The sequence below is a fragment of the Oncorhynchus gorbuscha genome, unplaced genomic scaffold, assembly GCF_021184085.1.
Source record: "Oncorhynchus gorbuscha isolate QuinsamMale2020 ecotype Even-year unplaced genomic scaffold, OgorEven_v1.0 Un_scaffold_4351, whole genome shotgun sequence".
Taxonomy (NCBI): domain Eukaryota; kingdom Metazoa; phylum Chordata; class Actinopteri; order Salmoniformes; family Salmonidae; genus Oncorhynchus; species Oncorhynchus gorbuscha.
The window spans coordinates 1-22,500 of record NW_025748384.1 but is presented as its reverse complement, the minus strand read 5'-3'; the positions used below and the strand labels follow the sequence as shown (position 1 = coordinate 22,500).

At 52.1% G+C, this 22,500-nt stretch overlaps 1 protein-coding gene across 1 annotated transcript in view; it reads right to left on the bottom strand.

The window, feature by feature from the left end:
• LOC124028516 (centrosomal protein of 89 kDa-like) overlaps positions 1–13,966 on the bottom strand; it is a gene marked incomplete at both ends in the record, with an annotated part of 23,927 nt that extends 9,961 nt beyond the window's left edge. The window contains 3 exons of the mRNA XM_046340557.1: positions 127–307; positions 1,159–1,274; positions 13,863–13,966. Of these exons, the coding sequence (XP_046196513.1) occupies positions 127–307; positions 1,159–1,274; positions 13,863–13,966 (401 nt within the window). The remainder of the gene's footprint in view (positions 1–126; positions 308–1,158; positions 1,275–13,862) is intronic.
• Between the last annotated feature and the right edge of the window lie 8,534 nt (positions 13,967–22,500).

Here is a 22,500-nt window from a genome sequence, read left to right as displayed (position 1 = left end):
GTGGTGTTCATCCCAGTGTATTATAACTACCGTTTGAGTTTGGTGGTGATGGTGTTCATCCCAGTGTATTATAACTACCGTTTGAGTTTGGTGGTGATGGTGTTCATCCCAGTGTATTATAACTACCGTTTGAGTTTGGTGGCGATGGCGTGGTGTTCGTCCCAGCTGACTGCATTCTCCAGACTGCACCGTGCCTGCAGGTGTTCGGTCTGCAGAGTGTGGAGCTCTCTCCTCGTTACCTCCAGCTCCCCCTCCAGCCTCTGCTTCTCTGCCTCCAGCAACATCAGCTGCTTACACACCTTAGAGACTGGAGAGGAGGGAGGAGAGTGGGGAGGGAGGGACCATGAGGGAAGAGAGGAGTGAGGGAGGAGGGGAGAGAGAGAGAGGGGGGAGGAACAGTTCATGGGGATAACTTTCAACTCTGAAGATTTCTACCAGACACCTCCAGCAGGGTGACTTCTACCAGACACCTCAAGCAGGGTGACTTCTACCAGACACCTCAAGCAGGGTGACTTCTACCAGACACCTCCAGCAGGGTGACTTCTACCAGACACCTCCAGCAGGGTGACTTCTACCAGACACCTCCAGCAGGGTGACTTCTACCAGACACCTCCAGCAGGGTGACTTCTACCAGACACCTCCAGCAGGGTGACTTCTACCAGACACCTCCAGCAGGGTGACTTCTACCAGACACCTCCAGCAGGGTGACTTCTACCAGACACCTCCAGCAGGGTGACTTCTACCAGACACCTCCAGCAGGGTGACTTCTACCAGACACCTCCAGCAGGGTGACTTCTACCAGACACCTCCAGCAGGGTGACTTCTACCAGACACCTCCAGCAGGGTGACTTCTACCAGACACCTCCAGCAGGGTGACTTCTACCAGACACCTCCAGCAGGGTGACTTCTACCAGACACCTCCAGCAGGGTGACTTCTACCAGACACCTCCAGCAGGGTGACTTCTACCAGACACCTCCAGCAGGGTGACTTCTACCAGACACCTCCAGCAGGGTGACTTCTACCAGACACCTCTATTAGGGTTTGATTCAGCATTAATATTAATGTGTAGAATGTAGAAACAGAATGTAACTAGTTTCTATAGTAGAATCTGAAAGAGGGAGGCTCAAGGGTGATTGCTGGTGTCTGTCCCTACCTACCCTCAGTCAAATGTCTCCCATGACTGTCCTTAGCCTTCGTATGCTGCACCTCCAGCTGCTCTATCAGGACCTGGTTCTCCTGAAGTACCAGACGGGCCTGCTCCTGGAGCTGCCTCCTGGGGGGGAGAGGGGAGAGGAGATAGCGAGGGGAGATAGAAAAGTGTCAAGACAGAGTCTCCTCTCTTTCTCACACACAAACAAACAGGGACAGATAGACAGAGACAGGCAGTACTCACCACTCCTTGTGGCTGACTCCTCCTGACAGAGAGACAGTACTCACCACTCCTTGTGGCTGACTCCTCCTGACAGAGAGACAGTACTCACCACTCCTTTTGGCTGACTCCTCCTGACAGAGAGGCAGTACTCAGCCACTCCTTGTGGCTGACTCCTCCTGACAGAGACAGTACTCACCACTCCTTGTGGCTGACTCCTCCTGACAGAGAGACAGTACTCACCACTCCTTGTGGCTGACTCCTCCTGACAGAGAGACAGGCAGTACTCACCACTCCTTGTGGCTGACTCCTCCTGACAGAGACAGTACTCACCACTCCTTGTGGCTGACTCCTCCTGACAGAGAGACAGTACTCACCACTCCTTGTGGCTGACTCCTCCTGACAGAGAGGCAGTACTCACCACTCCTTGTGGCTGACTCCTCCTGACAGAGACAGTACTCACCACTCCTTGTGGCTGACTCCTCCTGACAGAGAGACAGTACTCACCACTCCTCGTGGCTGACTCCTCCAGATAGAGAGGCAGGCAGTACTCACCACTCCTTGTGGCTGACTCCTCCAGACAGAGAGGCAGTACTCACCACTCCTTGTGGCTGACTCCTCCTGACAGAGAGACAGTACTCACCACTCCTTGTGGCTGACTCCTCCAGACAGAGACACAGTACTCACCACTCCTTGTGGCTGACTCCTCCTGACAGAGAGACAGTACTCACCACTCCTTGTGGCTGACTCCTCCTGACAGAGAGACAGTACTCACCACTCCTTGGGGCTGACTCCTCCAGACAGAGAGACAGGCAGTACTCACCACTCCTTGTGGCTGACTCCTCCAGACAGAGAGACAGGCAGTACTCACCACTCCTTGTGGCTGACTCCTCCAGACAGAGACACAGTACTCACCACTCCTTGTGGCTGACTCCTCCAGACAGAGAGACAGTACTCACCACTCCTTGTGGCTGACTCCTCCAGACAGAGACACAGTACTCACCACTCCTTGTGGCTGACTCCTCCTGACAGAGAGACAGTACTCACCACTCCTTGTGGCTGACTCCTCCTGACAGAGAGACAGTACTCACCACTCCTTGGGGCTGACTCCTCCAGACAGAGACACAGTACTCACCACTCGCGCTTGTCCTAGTAACCTCCTTTTCGTTCCTGTTTCCACTCGTCTGGCTGTTCTTCAGTGGGCTCACTCTGCCAAGTTAGCTGGTCATCCCGGTGTTCGAGGCACTCTTGCGTCTATTCGCCAGCGCTTTTGGTGGCCGACTCAGGAGCGTGACACGCGCCGTTTCGTGGCTGCTTGTTCGGACTGCGCGCAGACTAAGTCGGGTAACTCTCCTCCTGCCGGTCGTCTCAGACCGCTCCCCATTCCTTCTCGACCATGGTCTCACATCGCCCTAGACTTCATTACCGGTCTGCCTTTGTCTGCGGGGAAGACTGTGATTCTTACGGTTGTCGATAGGTTCTCTAAGGCGGCACATTTCATTCCCCTCGCTAAACTTCCTTCCGCTAAGGAGACGGCACAAATCATTATCGAGAATGTGTTCAGAATTCATGGCCTCCCGTTAGACGCCGTTTCAGACAGAGGCCCGCAATTCACGTCACAGTTTTGGAGGGAGTTCTGTCGTTTGATTGGTGCGTCCGTCAGTCTCTCTTCCGGGTTTCATCCCCAGTCTAACGGTCAAGCAGAGAGGGCCAATCAGACGATTGGTCGCATACTACGCAGCCTTTCTTTCAGAAACCCTGCGTCTTGGGCAGAACAGCTCCCCTGGGCAGAATACGCTCACAACTCGCTTCCTTCGTCTGCTACCGGGTTATCTCCGTTTCAGAGTAGTCTGGGTTACCAGCCTCCTCTGTTCTCATCCCAGCTTGCCGAGTCCAGCGTTCCCTCCCGCTCAAGCGTTTGTCCAACGTTGTGAGCGCACCTGGAGGAGGGTGAGGTCTGCACTTTGCCGCTACAGGGCACAGACTGTGAGAGCCGCCAATAAACGCAGGATTAAGAGTCCAAGGTATTGTTGCGGCCAGAGAGTGTGGCTTTCCACTCGCAACCTTCCTCTTACGACAGCTTCTCGTAAGTTGACTCCGCGGTTCATTGGTCCGTTCCGTGTCTCCCAGGTCGTCAATCCTGTCGCTGTGCGACTGCTTCTTCCGCGACATCTTCGTCGCGTCCATCCTGTCTTCCATGTCTCCTGTGTCAAGCCCTTTCTTCGCACCCCCGTTCGTCTTCCCTCCCCCTCCCGTCCTTGTCGAGAGCGCACCTATTTACAAGGTACATAAGATCATGGACATGCGTTCTCGGGGACGGGGTCACCAATACTTAGTGGATTGGGAGGGTTACGGTCCTGAGGAGAGGAGTTGGGTTCCGTCTCGGGACGTGCTGGACCGTTCACTCATTGATGATTTCCTCCGTTGCCGCCAGGATTCCTCCTCGAGTGCGCCAGGAGGCGCTCGGTGAGTGGGGGGGTACTGTCATGTTTCGTCATTAATTATCATGTCTTGTCCCTGTGCTTCCCCTTCTATTCGTTTCCCTCTGCTGGTCTTATTAGGTTCTTTCCCTCTTTCTATCCCTCTCTCTCCCCCTCCCTCTCTCACTCTCTCGCTCTCTCTTCTCTCTATCGTTCCGTTCCTGCTCCCAGCTGTTCCTATTCCCCTAATCAATCATTTAGTCTTCCCACACCTGTTCCCGATCCTTTTCCCTGATTAGAGTCCCTATTTCTCTCCTTGTTTTCCGTTCCTGCCCCGTCGGATCCTCATCTATAATTCACCGTGCTGTGTCTATGTTTTGCCCTGTCGTGTCGTGTTTCCCTCAGATGCTGCGTGGTGAGCAGGTGTCTGAGTCTGCTAGGTTCAAGTGCCTTCCCGAGGCAACCTGCAGTTCTCGATCAAGTCTCCAGTCTGTTCTCGTCTTTACGAGTAGTATTATGCTTTTTGTTTTGTAAAGTTTCTTACTGGATTAAATACTCTGTTTTCGCCAAGTCGCTTTTGGGTCCTCATTCACCTGCATAACAGAAGGATCCGACCAAGGAATGGACCCAGCGACTACAGAGGCTCGTAACACTGCCGTCGAGATCCAAGGAGCCATGCTCGGCAGACACGAGCAGGAATTGTCTGCTGCTCGCCATGCCGTGGAGAACCTGGCCGCTCAGGTTTCCGACCTCTCTGGACAGTTCCAGAGTCTTCGTCTCGTGCCACCTGTTACTTCCTGGCCTGCCGAGCCTCCAGAACCTAGGGTTAATAACCCACCTTGCTACTCCGGGCAGCCCACTGAGTGCCGCTCCTTTCTCACCCAGTGTGAGATTGTGTTCTCTCTCCAACCCAACACATACTCTAGAGAGAGAGCTCGGGTTGCTTACGTCATTTCACTCCTTACTGGCCGGGCCCGAGAGTGGGGCACAGCTATCTGGGAGGCAAGGGCTGATTGTTCTAACAATTACCAGAACTTTAAAGAGGAGATGATTCGGGTTTTTGACCGTTCAGTTTTTGGTGGGGAGGCTTCTAGGGCCCTGGCTTCCCTATGCCAAGGTGATCGATCCATAACGGATTACTCTATAGAGTTTCGTACTCTTGCTGCCTCTAGTGACTGGAACGAGCCGGCGCTGCTCGCTCGTTTTCTGGAGGGACTCCACACAGTGGTCAAAGATGAGATTCTCTCTCGGGAGGTTCCCTCCAGTGTGGACTCTTTGATTGCTCTCGCCATCCGCATAGAACGACGGGTAGATCTTCGTCACCAGGCTCGTGGAAGAGAGCTCGCATCAACGGTGTTTCCCTGCTCCGCATCGCAACCATCTCCCTCCTCTGGCTCTGAGACTGAGCCCATGCAGCTGGGAGGGATTCGCATCTCGACTAAGGAGAGGGAACGGAGGATCACCAACCGCCTGTGCCTCTATTGCGGATTTGATGGACATTTTGTTAATTCATGTCCAGTAAGAGGCCAGAGCCCATCAGTAAGCGGAGGGCTACTGGTGAGCGCTACTACTCAGGTCTCTTCATCTAGATCCTGTACTACTATGTCGGTCCATCTACGCTGGACCGGTTCGGGTGCTACATGCAGTGCCTTGATTGACTCTGGGGCTGAGGGTTGTTTCATGGACGAAGCATGGGTTCGGAAACATAACATTCCTTTCAGACCGTTAGACAAGCCTACGCCCATGTTTGCCTTAGATGGTAGTCATCTTCCCAGTATCAGATTTGAGACACTACCTTTAACTCTCACAGTATCTGGTAACCACAGTGAGACTATTTCTTTTTGATTTTTCGTTCACCTTTCACACCTGTTGTTTTGGGTCATCCCTGGCTAGTATGTCATAATCCTTCTATTAATTGGTCTTGTAATTCTATCCTATCCTGGAACGTATCTTGTCATGTGAAGTGCTTAATGTCTGCCATCCCTCCCATTTCTTCTGTCCCCACTTCTCAGGAGGAACCTGGCGATTTGACAGGAGTGCCGGAGGAGTATCATGATCTGCGCACGGTCTTCAGTCGGTCCCGAGCCAACTCCCTTCCTCCTCACCGGTCGTATGATTGTAGTATTGATCTCCTTCCGGGGACCACTCCTCCTCGGGGTAGACTATACTCTCTGTCGGCTCCCGAACGTAAGGCTCTCGAGGATTATTTATCTGTGTCTCTTGACGCCGGTACCATAGTGCCTTCTTCCTCTCCGGCCGGGGCGGGGTTCTTTTTTGTTAAGAAGAAGGACGGTACTCTGCGCCCCTGCGTGGATTATCGAGGGCTGAATGACATAACGGTTAAGAATCGTTATCCGCTTCCCTTATGTCATCAGCCTTCGAGATTCTGCAGGGAGCCAGGTGCTTTACTAAGTTGGACCTTCGTAACGCTTACCATCTCGTGCGCATCAGAGAGGGGGACGAGTGGAAAACGGCGTTTAACACTCCGTTAGGGCATTTTGAGTACCGGGTTCTGCCGTTTGGTCTCGCCAATGCGCCAGCTGTTTTTCAGGCATTAGTTAATGATGTTCTGAGAGACATGCTGAACATCTTTGTTTTTGTCTATCTTGACGATATCCTGATTTTTTCACCGTCACTCGAGATTCATGTTCAGCACGTTCGACGTGTTCTACAGCGCCTTTTAGAGAATTGTCTCTACGTAAAGGCTGAGAAGTGCTCTTTTCATGTCTCCTCCGTTACTTTTCTCGGTTCCGTTATTTCCGCTGAAGGCATTCAGATGGATTCCGCTAAGGTCCAAGCTGTCAGTGATTGGCCCGTTCCAAGGTCACGTGTCGAGTTGCAGCGCTTTTTAGGTTTCGCTAATTTCTATCGGCGTTTCATTCGTAATTTCGGTCAAGTTGCTGCCCCTCTCACAGCTCTTACTTCTGTCAAGACGTGTTTTAAGTGGTCCGGTTCCGCCCAGGGAGCTTTTGATCTTCTAAAAGAACGTTTTACGTCCGCTCCTATCCTCGTTACTCCTGACGTCACTAGACAATTCATTGTCGAGGTTGACGCTTCAGAGGTAGGCGTGGGAGCCATTCTATCCCAGCGCTTCCAGTCTGACGATAAGGTTCATCCTTGCGCTTATTTTTCTCATCGCCTGTCGCCATCTGAGCGCAACTATGATGTGGGTAACCGTGAACTGCTCGCCATCCGCTTAGCCCTAGGCGAATGGCGACAGTAGTTGGAGGGGGCGACCGTTCCTTTTGTCGTTTGGACAGACCATAAGAACCTTGAGTACATCCGTTCTGCCAAACGACTTAATGCCCGTCAAGCTCGTTGGGCGTTGTTTTTCGCTCGTTTCGAGTTTGTGATTTCTTACCGTCCGGGTAGCAAGAACACCAAGCCTGATGCCTTATCCCGTCTGTTTAGTTCTTCTGTGGCTTCTACTGATCCCGAGGGGATTCTTCCTTATGGGCGTGTTGTCGGGTTGACAGTCTGGGGAATTGAAAGACAGGTTAAGCAAGCACTCACGCACACTGCGTCGCCGCGCGCTTGTCCTAGTAACCTCCTTTTTTCGTTCCTGTTTCCACTCGTCTGGCTGTTCTTCAGTGGGCTCACTCTGCCAAGTTAGCTGGTCATCCCGGTGTTCGAGGCACTCTTGCGTCTATTCGCCAGCGCTTTTGGTGGCCGACTCAGGAGCGTGACACGCGCCGTTTCGTGGCTGCTTGTTCGGACTGCGCGCAGACTAAGTCGGGTAACTCTCCTCCTGCCGGTCGTCTCAGACCGCTCCCCATTCCTTCTCGACCATGGTCTCACATCGCCCTAGACTTCATTACCGGTCTGCCTTTGTCTGCGGGGAAGACTGTGATTCTTACGGTTGTCGATAGGTTCTCTAAGGCGGCACATTTCATTCCCCTCGCTAAACTTCCTTCCGCTAAGGAGACGGCACAAATCATTATCGAGAATGTGTTCAGAATTCATGGCCTCCCGTTAGACGCCGTTTCAGACAGAGGCCCGCAATTCACGTCACAGTTTTGGAGGGAGTTCTGTCGTTTGATTGGTGCGTCCGTCAGTCTCTCTTCCGGGTTTCATCCCCAGTCTAACGGTCAAGCAGAGAGGGCCAATCAGACGATTGGTCGCATACTACGCAGCCTTTCTTTCAGAAACCCTGCGTCTTGGGCAGAACAGCTCCCCTGGGCAGAATACGCTCACAACTCGCTTCCTTCGTCTGCTACCGGGTTATCTCCGTTTCAGAGTAGTCTGGGTTACCAGCCTCCTCTGTTCTCATCCCAGCTTGCCGAGTCCAGCGTTCCCTCCGCTCAAGCGTTTGTCCAACGTTGTGAGCGCACCTGGAGGAGGGTGAGGTCTGCACTTTGCCGCTACAGGGCACAGACTGTGAGAGCCGCCAATAAACGCAGGATTAAGAGTCCAAGGTATTGTTGCGGCCAGAGAGTGTGGCTTTCCACTCGCAACCTTCCTCTTACGACAGCTTCTCGTAAGTTGACTCCGCGGTTCATTGGTCCGTTCCGTGTCTCCCAGGTCGTCAATCCTGTCGCTGTGCGACTGCTTCTTCCGCGACATCTTCGTCGCGTCCATCCTGTCTTCCATGTCTCCTGTGTCAAGCCCTTTCTTCGCACCCCGTTCGTCTTCCCTCCCCCCTCCCGTCCTTGTCGAGAGCGCACCTATTTACAAGGTACATAAGATCATGGACATGCGTTCTCGGGGACGGGGTCACCAATACTTAGTGGATTGGGAGGGTTACGGTCCTGAGGAGAGGAGTTGGGTTCCGTCTCGGGACGTGCTGGACCGTTCACTCATTGATGATTTCCTCCGTTGCCGCCAGGATTCCTCCTCGAGTGCGCCAGGAGGCGCTCGGTGAGTGGGGGGTACTGTCATGTTTCGTCATTAATTATCATGTCTTGTCCCTGTGCTTCCCCTTCTATTCGTTTCCCTCTGCTGGTCTTATTAGGTTCTTTCCCTCTTTCTATCCCTCTCTCCCCCTCCCTCTCTCACTCTCTCGCTCTCTCTTCTCTCTATCGTTCCGTTCCTGCTCCCAGCTGTTCCTATTCCCCTAATCAATCATTTAGTCTTCCCACACCTGTTCCCGATCCTTTTCCCTGATTAGAGTCCCTATTTCTCTCCTTGTTTTCCGTTCCTGCCCCGTCGGATCCTCATCTATAATTCACCGTGCTGTGTCTATGTTTTGCCCTGTCGTGTCGTGTTTCCCTCAGATGCTGCGTGGTGAGCAGGTGTCTGAGTCTGCTAGGTTCAAGTGCCTTCCCGAGGCAACCTGCAGTTCTCGATCAAGTCTCCAGTCTGTTCTCGTCTTTACGAGTAGTATTATGCTTTTGTTTTGTAAAGTTTCTTACTGGATTAAATACTCTGTTTTCGCCAAGTCGCTTTTGGGTCCTCATTCACCTGCATAACAGAAGGATCCGACCAAGGAATGGACCCAGCGACTACAGAGGCTCGTAACACTGCCGTCGAGATCCAAGGAGCCATGCTCGGCAGACACGAGCAGGAATTGTCTGCTGCTCGCCATGCCGTGGAGAACCTGGCCGCTCAGGTTTCCGACCTCTCTGGACAGTTCCAGAGTCTTCGTCTCGTGCCACCTGTTACTTCCTGGCCTGCCGAGCCTCCAGAACCTAGGGTTAATAACCCACCTTGCTACTCCGGGCAGCCCACTGAGTGCCGCTCCTTTCTCACCCAGTGTGAGATTGTGTTCTCTCTCAACCCAACACATACTCTAGAGAGAGCTCGGGTTGCTTACGTCATTTCACTCCTTACTGGCCGGGCCCGAGAGTGGGGCACAGCTATCTGGGAGGCAAGGGCTGATTGTTCTAACAATTACCAGAACTTTAAAGAGGAGATGATTCGGGTTTTTGACCGTTCAGTTTTTGGTGGGGAGGCTTCTAGGGCCCTGGCTTCCCTATGCCAAGGTGATCGATCCATAACGGATTACTCTATAGAGTTTCGTACTCTTGCTGCCTCTAGTGACTGGAACGAGCCGGCGCTGCTCGCTCGTTTTCTGGAGGGACTCCACACAGTGGTCAAAGATGAGATTCTCTCTCGGGAGGTTCCTTCCAGTGTGGACTCTTTGATTGCTCTCGCCATCCGCATAGAACGACGGGTAGATCTTCGTCACCAGGCTCGTGGAAGAGAGCTCGCATCAACGGTGTTTCCCTGCTCCGCATCGCAACCATCTCCCTCCTCTGGCTCTGAGACTGAGCCCATGCAGCTGGGAGGGATTCGCATCTCGACTAAGGAGAGGGAACGGAGGATCACCAACCGCCTGTGCCTCTATTGCGGATTTGATGGACATTTTGTTAATTCATGTCCAGTAAGAGGCCAGAGCCCATCAGTAAGCGGAGGGCTACTGGTGAGCGCTACTACTCAGGTCTCTTCATCTAGATCCTGTACTACTATGTCGGTCCATCTACGCTGGACCGGTTCGGTGCTACATGCAGTGCCTTGATTGACTCTGGGGCTGAGGGTTGTTTCATGGACGAAGCATGGGTTCGGAAACATAACATTCCTTTCAGACCGTTAGACAAGCCTACGCCCATGTTTGCCTTAGATGGTAGTCATCTTCCCAGTATCAGATTTGAGACACTACCTTTAACTCTCACAGTATCTGGTAACCACAGTGAGACTATTTCTTTTTTGATTTTTCGTTCACCTTTCACACCTGTTGTTTTGGGTCATCCCTGGCTAGTATGTCATAATCCTTCTATTAATTGGTCTTGTAATTCTATCCTATCCTGGAACGTATCTTGTCATGTGAAGTGCTTAATGTCTGCCATCCCTCCCATTTCTTCTGTCCCCACTTCTCAGGAGGAACCTGGCGATTTGACAGGAGTGCCGGAGGAATATCATGATCTGCGCACGGTCTTCAGTCGGTCCCGAGCCAACTCCCTTCCTCCTCACCGGTCGTATGATTGTAGTATTGATCTCCTTCCGGGGACCACTCCTCCTCGGGGTAGACTATACTCTCTGTCGGCTCCCGAACGTAAGGCTCTCGAGGATTATTTATCTGTGTCTCTTGGACGCCGGTACCATAGTGCCTTCTTCCTCTCCGGCCGGGGCGGGGTTCTTTTTTGTTAAGAAGAAGGACGGTACTCTGCGCCCCTGCGTGGATTATCGAGGGCTGAATGACATAACGGTTAAGAATCGTTATCCGCTTCCCCTTATGTCATCAGCCTTCGAGATTCTGCAGGGGAGCCAGGTGCTTTACTAAGTTGGACCTTCGTAACGCTTACCATCTCGTGCGCATCAGAGAGGGGGACGAGTGGAAAACGGCGTTTAACACTCCGTTAGGGCATTTTGAGTACCGGGTTCTGCCGTTTGCGAATGGCGACAGTAGTTGGAGGGGGCGACCGTTCCTTTTGTCGTTTGGACAGACCATAAGAACCTTGAGTACATCCGTTCTGCCAAACGACTTAATGCCCGTCAAGCTCGTTGGGCGTTGTTTTTCGCTCGTTTCGAGTTTGTGATTTCTTACCGTCCGGGTAGCAAGAACACCAAGCCTGATGCCTTATCCCGTCTGTTTAGTTCTTCTGTGGCTTCTACTGATCCCGAGGGGATTCTTCCTTATGGGCGTGTTGTCGGGTTGACAGTCTGGGGAATTGAAAGACAGGTTAAGCAAGCACTCACGCACACTGCGTCGCCGCGCGCTTGTCCTAGTAACCTCCTTTTCGTTCCTGTTTCCACTCGTCTGGCTGTTCTTCAGTGGGCTCACTCTGCCAAGTTAGCTGGTCATCCCGGTGTTCGAGGCACTCTTGCGTCTATTCGCCAGCGCTTTTGGTGGCCGACTCAGGAGCGTGACACGCGCCGTTTCGTGGCTGCTTGTTCGGACTGCGCGCAGACTAAGTCGGGTAACTCTCCTCCTGCCGGTCGTCTCAGACCGCTCCCCATTCCTTCTCGACCATGGTCTCACATCGCCTAGACTTCATTACCGGTCTGCCTTTGTCTGCGGGGAAGACTGTGATTCTTACGGTTGTCGATAGGTTCTCTAAGGCGGCACATTTCATTCCCTCGCTAAACTTCCTTCCGCTAAGGAGACGGCACAAATCATTATCGAGAATGTGTTCAGAATTCATGGCCTCCCGTTAGACGCCGTTTCAGACAGAGGCCCGCAATTCACGTCACAGTTTTGGAGGGAGTTCTGTCGTTTGATTGGTGCGTCCGTCAGTCTCTCTTCCGGGTTTCATCCCCAGTCTAACGGTCAAGCAGAGAGGCCAATCAGACGATTGGTCGCATACTACGCAGCCTTTCTTTCAGAAACCCTGCGTCTTGGGCAGAACAGCTCCCTGGGCAGAATACGCTCACAACTCGCTTCCTTCGTCTGCTACCGGGTTATCTCCGTTTCAGAGTAGTCTGGGTTACCAGCCTCCTCTGTTCTCATCCCAGCTTGCCGAGTCCAGCGTTCCCTCCGCTCAGCGTTTGTCCAACGTTGTGAGCGCACCTGGAGGAGGGTGAGGTCTGCACTTTGCCGCTACAGGGCACAGACTGTGAGAGCCGCCAATAAACGCAGGATTAAGAGTCCAAGGTATTGTTGCGGCCAGAGAGTGTGGCTTTCCACTCGCAACCTTCCTCTTACGACAGCTTCTCGTAAGTTGACTCCGCGGTTCATTGGTCCGTTCCGTGTCTCCCAGGTCGTCAATCCTGTCGCTGTGCGACTGCTTCTTCCGCGACATCTTCGTCGCGTCCATCCTGTCTTCCATGTCTCCTGTGTCAAGCCCTTTCTTCGCACCCCGTTCGTCTTCCCTCCCCCTCCCCGTCCTTGTCGAGAGCGCACCTATTTACAAGGTACATAAGATCATGGACATGCGTTCTCGGGGAGGGGGTCACCAATACTTAGTGGATTGGGAGGGTTACGGTCCTGAGGAGAGGAGTTGGGTTCCGTCTCGGGACGTGCTGGACCGTTCACTCATTGATGATTTCCTCCGTTGCCGCCAGGATTCCTCCTCGAGTGCGCCAGGAGGCGCTCGGTGAGTGGGGGGGTACTGTCATGTTTCGTCATTAATTATCATGTCTTGTCCCTGTGCTTCCCCTTCTATTCGTTTCCCTCTGCTGGTCTTATTAGGTTCTTTCCCTCTTTCTATCCCTCTCTCTCCCCCTCCCTCTCTCACTCTCTCGCTCTCTCTTCTCTCTATCGTTCCGTTCCTGCTCCCAGCTGTTCCTATTCCCCTAATCAATCATTTAGTCTTCCCACACCTGTTCCCGATCCTTTTCCCTGATTAGAGTCCCTATTTCTCTCCTTGTTTTCCGTTCCTGCCCCGTCGGATCCTCATCTATAATTCACCGTGCTGTGTCTATGTTTTGCCCTGTCGTGTCGTGTTTCCCTCAGATGCTGCGTGGTGAGCAGGTGTCTGAGTCTGCTAGGTTCAAGTGCCTTCCCGAGGCAACCTGCAGTTCTCGATCAAGTCTCCAGTCTGTTCTCGTCTTTACGAGTAGTATTATGCTTTTTGTTTTGTAAAGTTTCTTACTGGATTAAATACTCTGTTTTCGCCAAGTCGCTTTTGGGTCCTCATTCACCTGCATAACACAGGCAGTACTCACCACTCCTTGTGGCTGACTCCTCCAGACAGAGACACAGTACTCACCACTCCTTGTGGCTGACTCCTCCAGACAGAGACACAGTACTCACCACTCCTTGTGGCTGACTCCTCCAGACAGAGACACAGTACTCACCACTCCTTGTGGCTGACTCCTCCAGACAGAGAGACAGGCAGTACTCACCACTCCTTGTGGCTGACTCCTCCAGACAGAGACACAGTACTCACCACTCCTTGTGGCTGACTCCTCCAGACAGAGAGACAGTACTCACCACTCCTTGTGGCTGACTCCTCCTGACAGAGAGACAGTACTCACCACTCCTTGTGGCTGACTCCTCCTGACAGAGAGACAGTACTCACCACTCCTTGTGGCTGACTCCTCCTGACAGAGAGACAGTACTCACCACTCCTTGTGGCTGACTCCTGACAGAGACACAGTACTCACCACTCCTTGTGGCTGACTCCTCCAGACAGAGAGGCAGTACTCACCACTCCTTGTGGCTGACTCCTCCTGACAGAGAGACAGTACTCACCACTCCTTGTGGCTGACTCCTCCTGTCTGTTTCAGGTCCTGGTGTAGCTTCTGGTTCTCCTGCACCACCTCCTCCACACGGCCCCGGAATCTTCTCAACTCCTCCTACACACAACCAATCAATCAATCAATTACACTGGATCACAAAAACTACCTGGACAGCTCTCAGGGATCATAGAGCTCTGGTTTAAAGTAGTGCACTATATAGGGAATATGGTGCAATTGGGCTCTGGTCTAAAGTAGTACACTATATAGGGAATAGGGTGTCATTTAGTGTGACGTAGCTGAGCCAATTTCAACCAGTGCCTGGGTAGACCAGGCCTCGAACAGTTTAGAGTGACAAAACTGAGCCTATTTCAACCAGAGCCTGGGTAGACCAGGCCTCGAACAGTTTAGAGTGACAAAGCTGAGCCTATTTCAACCAGAACCTGGGCAGACCAGGCCTCGAACAGTTTAGTGTGACATAGCTAAGCCTATTTCAACCAGAGCCTGGGTAGACCAGGCCACGATTTCAAACAGAACCTGGGTAGACCAGGCCTCGAACAGTTTAGTGTGACAAAACTGAGCCTATTTCAACCAGAGCCTGGGTAGACCAGGCCTCGAACAGTTTAGTGGGACAAAGCTGAGCCTATTTCAACCAGAGCCTGAGTAGACCAGGCCTCGAACAGTTTAGTGTGACAAAGCTGAGCCTATTTCAACCAGAGACTGGGTAGACCAGGCCTCTCTCTATCAGTTTAGTGTGACATAGCTGAGCCCATTTCAACCAGAGCCTGGGTAGACCAGGCCTCGAACAGTTTAGTGGGACAAAACTGAGCCAATTTAGACCAGATCCTGGGTAGACCAGGCCTTGAAGAGTTTAGTGCGACATAGCTCAGCCTATTTCAACCAGAACCTGGGGAGACCAGGCCTCGATTTCAACCAGAGCCTGTGTAGACCAGGCCTCGAACAGTGTAGTGTGACAAAGCTGAGCCGATTTCAACCAGAGCAGGCCTCGAACAGTTTAGTGTGACAAACCTGAGCCTATTTCAACCAGATCCTGTGTAGACCAGGCCTCGAACAGAATAGTGTGACAAAGCTGAACCTATTTCAACCAGAGCAGGTCTCTAACAGTTTAGTGTGACATAGCTGAGCCGATTTCAACCAGAGCCTGGGTAGACCAGGCCTCGAACAGTTTAGTGGGACATAGCTGACCCGATTTCAACAAGAGCCTGGGTAGACCAGGCCTTGAAGAGTTTAGTGGGACAAACCTGAGCCTATTTCAACCAGAGCCTGGGTAGACCAGGCCTCGAACAGTTTAGTGGGACAAAGCTGAGCCTATTTCAACCAGAGCCTGGGCAGACCAGGCCTCGAACAGTTTAGTGTGACATAGCTAAGCCTATTTCAACCAGAGCCTGTGTAGACCAGGCCTCAAACAGTTTAGTGCGACATAGCTGAGCCTATTTCAACCAGAGCCTGGGTAGACCAGGCCTGGAACATTTTAGTGGGACATAGCTGAGCCGATTTCAACCAGAGCCTGGGTAGACCAGCCCTCGAACAGATTAGTGGGACATAGCTGAGCCTATTTCAACCAGGGCCTGGGTAGACCAGGCCTTGAACAGTTTAGTGTGACATAGCTAAGCCTATTTCAACCAGAGCCTGTGTAGAACAGGCCTGCAACATTTTAGTGGGACATAGCTGAGCCGATTTCAACCAGAGCCTGGGTAGACCAGGCCTCGAACAGTTTAGTGGGACATAGCTGACCCGATTTCAACAAGAGCCTGGGTAGACCAGGCCTTGAAGAGTTTAGTGGGACAAACCTGAGCCTATTTCAACCAGAGCCTGGGTAGACCAGGCCTCGAACAGTTTAGTGGGACAAAGCTGAGCCTATTTCAACCAGAGCCTGGGTAGACCAGGCCTCGAACAGTTTAGTGTGACAAAGCTGAGCCTATTTCAACCAGAGCCAGGGTAGACCAGCCTCGAACAGTTTAGTGGGACATAGCTGACCCGATTTCAACAAGAGCCTGGGTAGACCAGGCCTTGAAGAGTTTAGTAGGACAAACCTGAGCCTATTTCAACCAGAGCCTCGGTAGACCAGGCCTCGAACAGTTTAGTGTGACAAAGCTGAGCCTATTTCAACCAGAGCCAGGGTAGACCAGCCCTCGAACAGTTTAGTGGGACATAGCTGAGCCGATTTCAACCAGAGCCTGGGTAGACCAGGCCTCGAACAGTTTAGTGCGACATAGCTGAGCCGATTTCAACCAGAGCCTGGGTAGACCAGGCCTCAAACAGTTTAGTGGGACATAGCTGAGCCTATTTCAACCAGAGCCTGGTTAGACCAGGCCTCGAACAGTTTAGTGTGACATAACTGAGCCTATTTCAACCAGAGCCTGGGTAGACCAGGCCTTGAACATTTTAGTGGGACATAGCTTAGCCGATTTCAACAAGAGCTTGGATAGACCAGGCCTCGAACAGTTTAGTGGGACAAAGCTGAGCCTATTTCAACCAGAGCCTGGGTAGACCAGGCCTTGATCAGTTTAGTGCGACATAGCTGAGCCTATTTCAACCAGAGCCTGGGTAGACCAGGCCTCGAACAGTTTAGTGTGACAAAGCTGAGCCTATTTCAACCAGAGCCTGGGCAGACCAGGCCTCGAACAGTTTAGTGTGACATAGCTAAGCCTATTTCAACCAGAGCCTGTGTAGACCAGGCCTCAAACAGTTTAGTGCGACATAGCTGAGCCGATTTCAACCAGAGCCTGGGTAGACCAGGCCTGGAACATTTTAGTGGGACATAGCTGAGCCGATTTCAACCAGAGCCTGGGTAGACCAGGCCTCGAACAGTTTAGTGTGACATAACTGAGCCTATTTCAACCAGAGTCTGGGCAGACCAGGCCTCGATTTCAACCAGAACCTGGGTAAACCAGGCCTCAGACAGTTTAGTGGGACAAACCTGAGCCTACTTCAACCAGAGCCTGGGTAGACCGGGCCTTGAACAGTTTAGTGTGACATAGCTAAGCCTATTTCAACCAGAGCCTGGGTAGACCAGGCCTCGAAGGGTTTAGTGGGACAAACCTGAGCCTATTTCAACCAGAGCCTGTGTAGAACAGGCCTGGAACATTTTAGTGGGACATAGCTGAGCCGATTTCAGCAGAGCCTGGGTAGACCAGGCCTCGAACAGTTTAGTGGGACATAGCTGAGCCGATTTCAACAAGAGCCTGGGTAGACCAGGCCTCGAACAGTTTAGTGCAACAAAGCTGAGCCTATTTCAACCAGAGCCTGGGTAGACCAGGCCTTGATCAGTTTAGTGCGACATAGCTGAGCCTATTTCAACCAGAGCCTGGGTAGACCAGGCCTCGAACAGCTTTAGTGGGACATAGCTGAGCCGATTTCAACCAGAGCCTGGGTAGACCAGGCCTCGAACAGTTTAGAGCGACATAGCTGAGCCGATTTCAACCAGAGCCTGTGTAGATCAGGCCTCAAACAGTTTAGTGAGACATAGCTGAGCCGATTTCAACCAGAGCCTGGGTAGACCAGGCCTCGAAGAGGACTAGCCTGTATTTCAACAGATTAGTGGGACATAGCTGAGCCGATTTCAACCAGAGCCTGGGTAGACCAGGCCTCGAACAGATTAGTGGGACATAGCTGAGCCGATTTCAACCAGAGCCTGGGTAGACCAGGCCTCTATCAATTTAGTGTGACATAGTGAGCCTATTTCACATAGGCCTCGAGCCTATTTTCAACCAGAGCCTGGGTAGACCAGGCCTCGAACAGTTTAGTGGGACAAACCTGAGCCTATTTCAACCAGAGCCTGGGTAGACCAGGCCTCGAACAGTTTAGTGGGACAAGCCTGAGCCTATTTCAACCAGAGCCTGGGTAGACCAGGCCTAACAGTTTAGTGACATCAATTTCAACCAGAGCCTGGGTAGACCAGGCCTCAACAGTTTAGTGGACATAGACAAACCAGAGCCTGAGCCAGCCCTCGGAACAGATTTCAACCGAGAGCCTGGGTAGACCAGGCCTCTATTAGAACAGTTTAGTGGGACAAACATAACTGAGCCTATTTCAAGAGCCTGGGCAGAGCCTGGGTAGACCAGGCCTCGAACAGTTTAGTGTGACAAAGCTGAGATTTCAACCAGAGCCTGGTAGACCAGGCCTCGAACAGTTTAGTGTGACAAACTGAGCCTATTTCAACCAGAGCCTGGGTAGACCAGGCCTCGAAAAGTTTAGTGGGACAAACCTGAGCCTATTTCAACCAGAGCCTGGGTAGACCAGGCCTGAACAGTTTAGTGTGACATAGCTGAGCCTATTTCAACCAGAGCCTGGGTAGACCAGGCCTCGAACAGTTTAGTGTGACATAGCTGAGCCTATTTCAACCAGAGCCTGGGCAGACCAGGCCTCGAACAGTTTAGTGTGACATAGCAGAACCTGAGCCTGGGTAGACCAGGCCTCGAACAGTTTAGTGGGACAAAGCTGAGCCTATTTCAACCAGAGCCTGTGTAGACCAGGCCTGGAACAGTTTAGTGGGACATAGCTGAGCCTATTTCAACCAGAGCCTGGGTAGACCAGGCCTCGAACAGTTTAGTGGGACAAAGCTGAGCCTATTTCAACCCCGATTTCAGAGAGCCTGGGTAGACCAGGCCTCGAACAGTTTAGTGGGATTTAGAGCTGAGCCGATTTCAACTGAGCCCTGTTCCAACCAGCCTGGGTAGACCAGGCCTCGAACAGTTTAGTGGGACAAAGCTGAGCCTATTTCAACCAGAGCCTATTTCAGCAGAGCCTGGTAGACCAGGCCTCGAACAGTTTAGTGGGACAGGCCTCGAACAGTGAACATAAGCTGGTGATAGCCTGGGTACTGAGCCTATTTCAACAGAGCCTGGGTAGACCAGGCCTCGAACAGTTTAGTGAGACATACCTGAGCCTGGGTAGACCAGGCCTTTTTAGTGGGACATAGCTGAGCCGAGAGCCTGGGTAGACCAGGCCTCTCTACATCAGTTTAGTGTGACATAACTGAGCCAAACCTGATTTCAACCAGAGCCTGGGTAGACCAGACCTTTAGTGGGACAAACATTTCAGAGCCTGGGACATAGCTGAGCCTTTTCAACAGAGCCTGGGTAGACCAGGCCTCGAACAGTTTAGTGTGACAAAGCTGAGCCTATTTCAACCAGAGCCTGGTTAGACCAGGCCTCGAACAGTTTAGTGTGACAAACCTGAGCCTATTTCAACCAGAGCCTGGGTAGACCAGGCCTCGAACAGAATAGTGGGCAGACCAGGCCTGACAAGTGGGACAAAGCTGAGCCTATTTCAACCAGAGCCTCGATTTTCAGACCTGGGTAGGCCTCGAACAGTTTAGTGGGACAAACCTGAGCCTATTTCAACCAGAGCCTGGGTAGACCAGGCCTCGAACAGTTTAGTGGGACAAACCTGAGCCTATTTCAACCAGAGCCTGGGTAGACCAGGCCTAAGAACAAAACCTGTTTTCAGTGGGACAGGCCTGGAACATTTAGTGGGACAAAGAGCCTATTTCAACCAGAGCCTGGGTAGACCAGGCCTCGAACAGTTTAGTGTGACAAACCTGAGCCTACAAAAGAGCCTGGGCAGACTAAACAGTTTAGTGGGAAACAGAGAGCCTGGGTAGACCAGGCCTAGAACAGTTTAGTGGGACAAACCTGAGCCTATTTCAACCAGAGCCTGGGTAGACCAGGCCTCGAACAGTTTAGTGGGACAAACCTGAGCCTATTTCAACCAGAGCCTGGGTAGACCAGGCCTCAAGTTTAGTGGGAACATAGCCTGAAGTCATTTGCATAGCTATTTCAACCAGAGCCTGGGTAGACCAGGCCTCGAACAGTTTAGTAGTGTGACAAAGCTGAGCCCTAACAGTTTCAACCAGAGCCTGGGGCCTCGAACAGTTTAGTGTGACATAGCTGAGCCTATTTCAACCAGAGCCTGGGTAGACCAGGCCTCAAACAGTTTAGTGTGACAAAGCTGAGACAATTTCAACCAGAGCCTGGGTAGACCAGGCCTCGAACAGTTTAGTGGGACAAAGCTGAGCCTATTTCAACCAGAGCCTGGGTAGACCAGGCCTTGAACAAACCTGTTTAGTGTGGACAAACCTGAGCCTATTTCAACAGAGCCTGGTTAGACCAGCCCTCGAACAGTTTAGTGTGACATGCTGACATTTCAACCAGAGTCTGGGCAGACCAGGCCTCGATTTCAACCAGAGCCTGGGTAAACCAGGCCTCGAACAGTTTAGTGGGACAAACCTGAGCCTATTTCAACCAGATCCTGTGTAGACCAGGCCTGGAACAGTTTAGTGGGACAAAGCTGAGCCTATTTCAACCAGAGCCTGGGTAGACCAGGCCTCCAACAGTTTAGTGTGACATAGCTAAGCCTATTTCAAACCAGAGCCTGGGCAGACCAGGCCTCGAGAGGGTTAGTGGGACAAACCTGAGCCTATTTCAACCAGAGCCTGTTTAGAGAACCAGGCCTGGAACAGTTTAGTGGGACATAGCTGACCAGATCCTGGGTTGACAAGGCCTTTTCAACCAGAGCCTGGGTAGACCAGGCCTCTAACAGTTTAGTGTGACATTTAGCTGGGTAGACCATTAAACATTAGTGTCAAAGCTGAGCCAGAGCCTGGTTAGACCAGGCCTCGAACAGTTTAGTGTGACATAACCAGAGCCTGAGCAGGCCTGGAACATTTTAGTGGGACAACCATTTCAACCAGAGCCTGGGCAGACCAACAGTTTAGCAAAGCTGACGATTTCAACCAGAACCTGGGTAGACCAGGCCTCGAACAGTTTAGTGGGACAAACCTGAGCCTATTTCAACCAGATCCTGTGTAGACCAGGCCTCGAACAGTTTAGTGGGACAAACCTGAGCCTATTTCAACCAGAGCCTGGGTAGACCAGGCCTTGAACAGTTTAGTGTGACATAGCTAAGCCTATTTCAACCAGAGCCTGGGTAGACCAGGCCTCGAAGGGTTTAGTGGGACAAACCTGAGCCTATTTCAACCAGAGCCTGTGTAGAACAGGCCTGGAACATTTTAGTGGGACATAGCTGAGCCGATTTCAACCAGAGCCTGGGTAGACCAGGCCTCGAACAGTTTAGTGGGACATAGCTGACCCGATTTCAACAAGAGCCTGGGTAGACCAGGCCTTGAAGAGTTTAGTGGGACAAACCTGAGCCTATTTCAACCAGAGCCTGGGTAGACCAGGCCTCGAACAGTTTAGTGTGACAAAGCTGAGCCTATTTCAACCAGAGCCTGGGTAGACCAGGCCTCGAACAGTTTAGTGTGACAAAGCTGAGCCTATTTCAGCTGGGCAGACCTCGAACAGTTTAGTGTGACATAGCTGAGCCTATTTCAACCAGAGCCTGGGACCAGGCCTGGAGACCAGGCCTCAGAACAGTTTAGTGTGACAAAGCTGAGCCTATTTCAAGAGCCTGGGCAGACCCGCCTTTAGTGTGACATAGCTACCAGGCCTGGGCAGACCAGGCCTGGAACATTTTAGTGGGACATACTGAGACTATTTCAACCAGAGTCTGGGCAGACCAGGCCTCGATTTCAACCAGAGCCTCCTCGAACAGTTTAGTGGGACAAACCTGAGCCTATTTCAACCAGAGCCTGGGTAGACCAGGCCTCGAACAGTTTAGTGCTGACATTTCAGCAGAGCCTGGGTAGACCAGGCCTTGAAGAGTTTCAAACCAGATTTCAGCAGAGCCTGGGCAGACCAGGCCTGAACAGTTTAGTGGGAGACCAGGCCTGGGTAGACCAGGCCTCGAACAGTTTAGTGTGACAAAGCTAGAGCCTGGGACATAGCTGAGCCTATTTCAACCAGAGCCTGGGTAGACCAGGCCTGGAACAGTTTTTAGTGGGACATACTGAGCCGATTTTCAACCAGAGCCTGGGTAGACCAGGCCTCGAACAGTTTAGTGGGACAGTGGGACATAGCTGAGCCGATTTCAGCCCAGGCCTCCGTCATTTCAACCAGAACCTGCCTGAACAGTTTAGTGGGAGACCAGAGCCTGGGTAGAACAGTTTAGTGCGACATAGCTGAGCCGATTTCAACCAGAGCCTGGGTAGACCCAGGCCTCGAACAGTTTGGTGGGACAACTGACAGAGCCTGGGTAGACCAGGCCTCGAACAGTTTAGTGTGACATAGCTAAGCCTATTTCAACCAGAGCCTGGTAGACCAGGCCGTGGAAAGAACCTGGGTAGACCAGGCCTCGAACAGTTTAGGTGACAAAGCTGCGCCTATTTCAGCAGAGCCTGGGTCGAGAGCCTGTGCCAGAGCCTGTAGGCCTCGAACAGTTTAGTGGGACATAGCTGAGCCGATTTCAGCAGAGCCTGGGTAGACCAGGCTTTGAAGAGTATAGTGGGACAAACCTGAGCCTATTTCAACCAGAGCCTGGGTAGACCAGGCCTCGAACAGTGTAGTGTGACATAGCTGAGCTCTTATTTCAACCAGAGCCTGGGTAGACCAGGCCTCGAACAGTTTAGTGTGACATAGCTGAGCGGATTTCAACCAGAGTCTGGGCAGACCAGGCCTCGATTTCAACCAGAACCTGGGTAACCAGGCCTCGAACAGTTTAGTGGGACAAACCTGAGCCTATTTCAACCAGAGCCTGTGTAGACCAGGCCTGGAACATTTTAGTGGGACATAGCT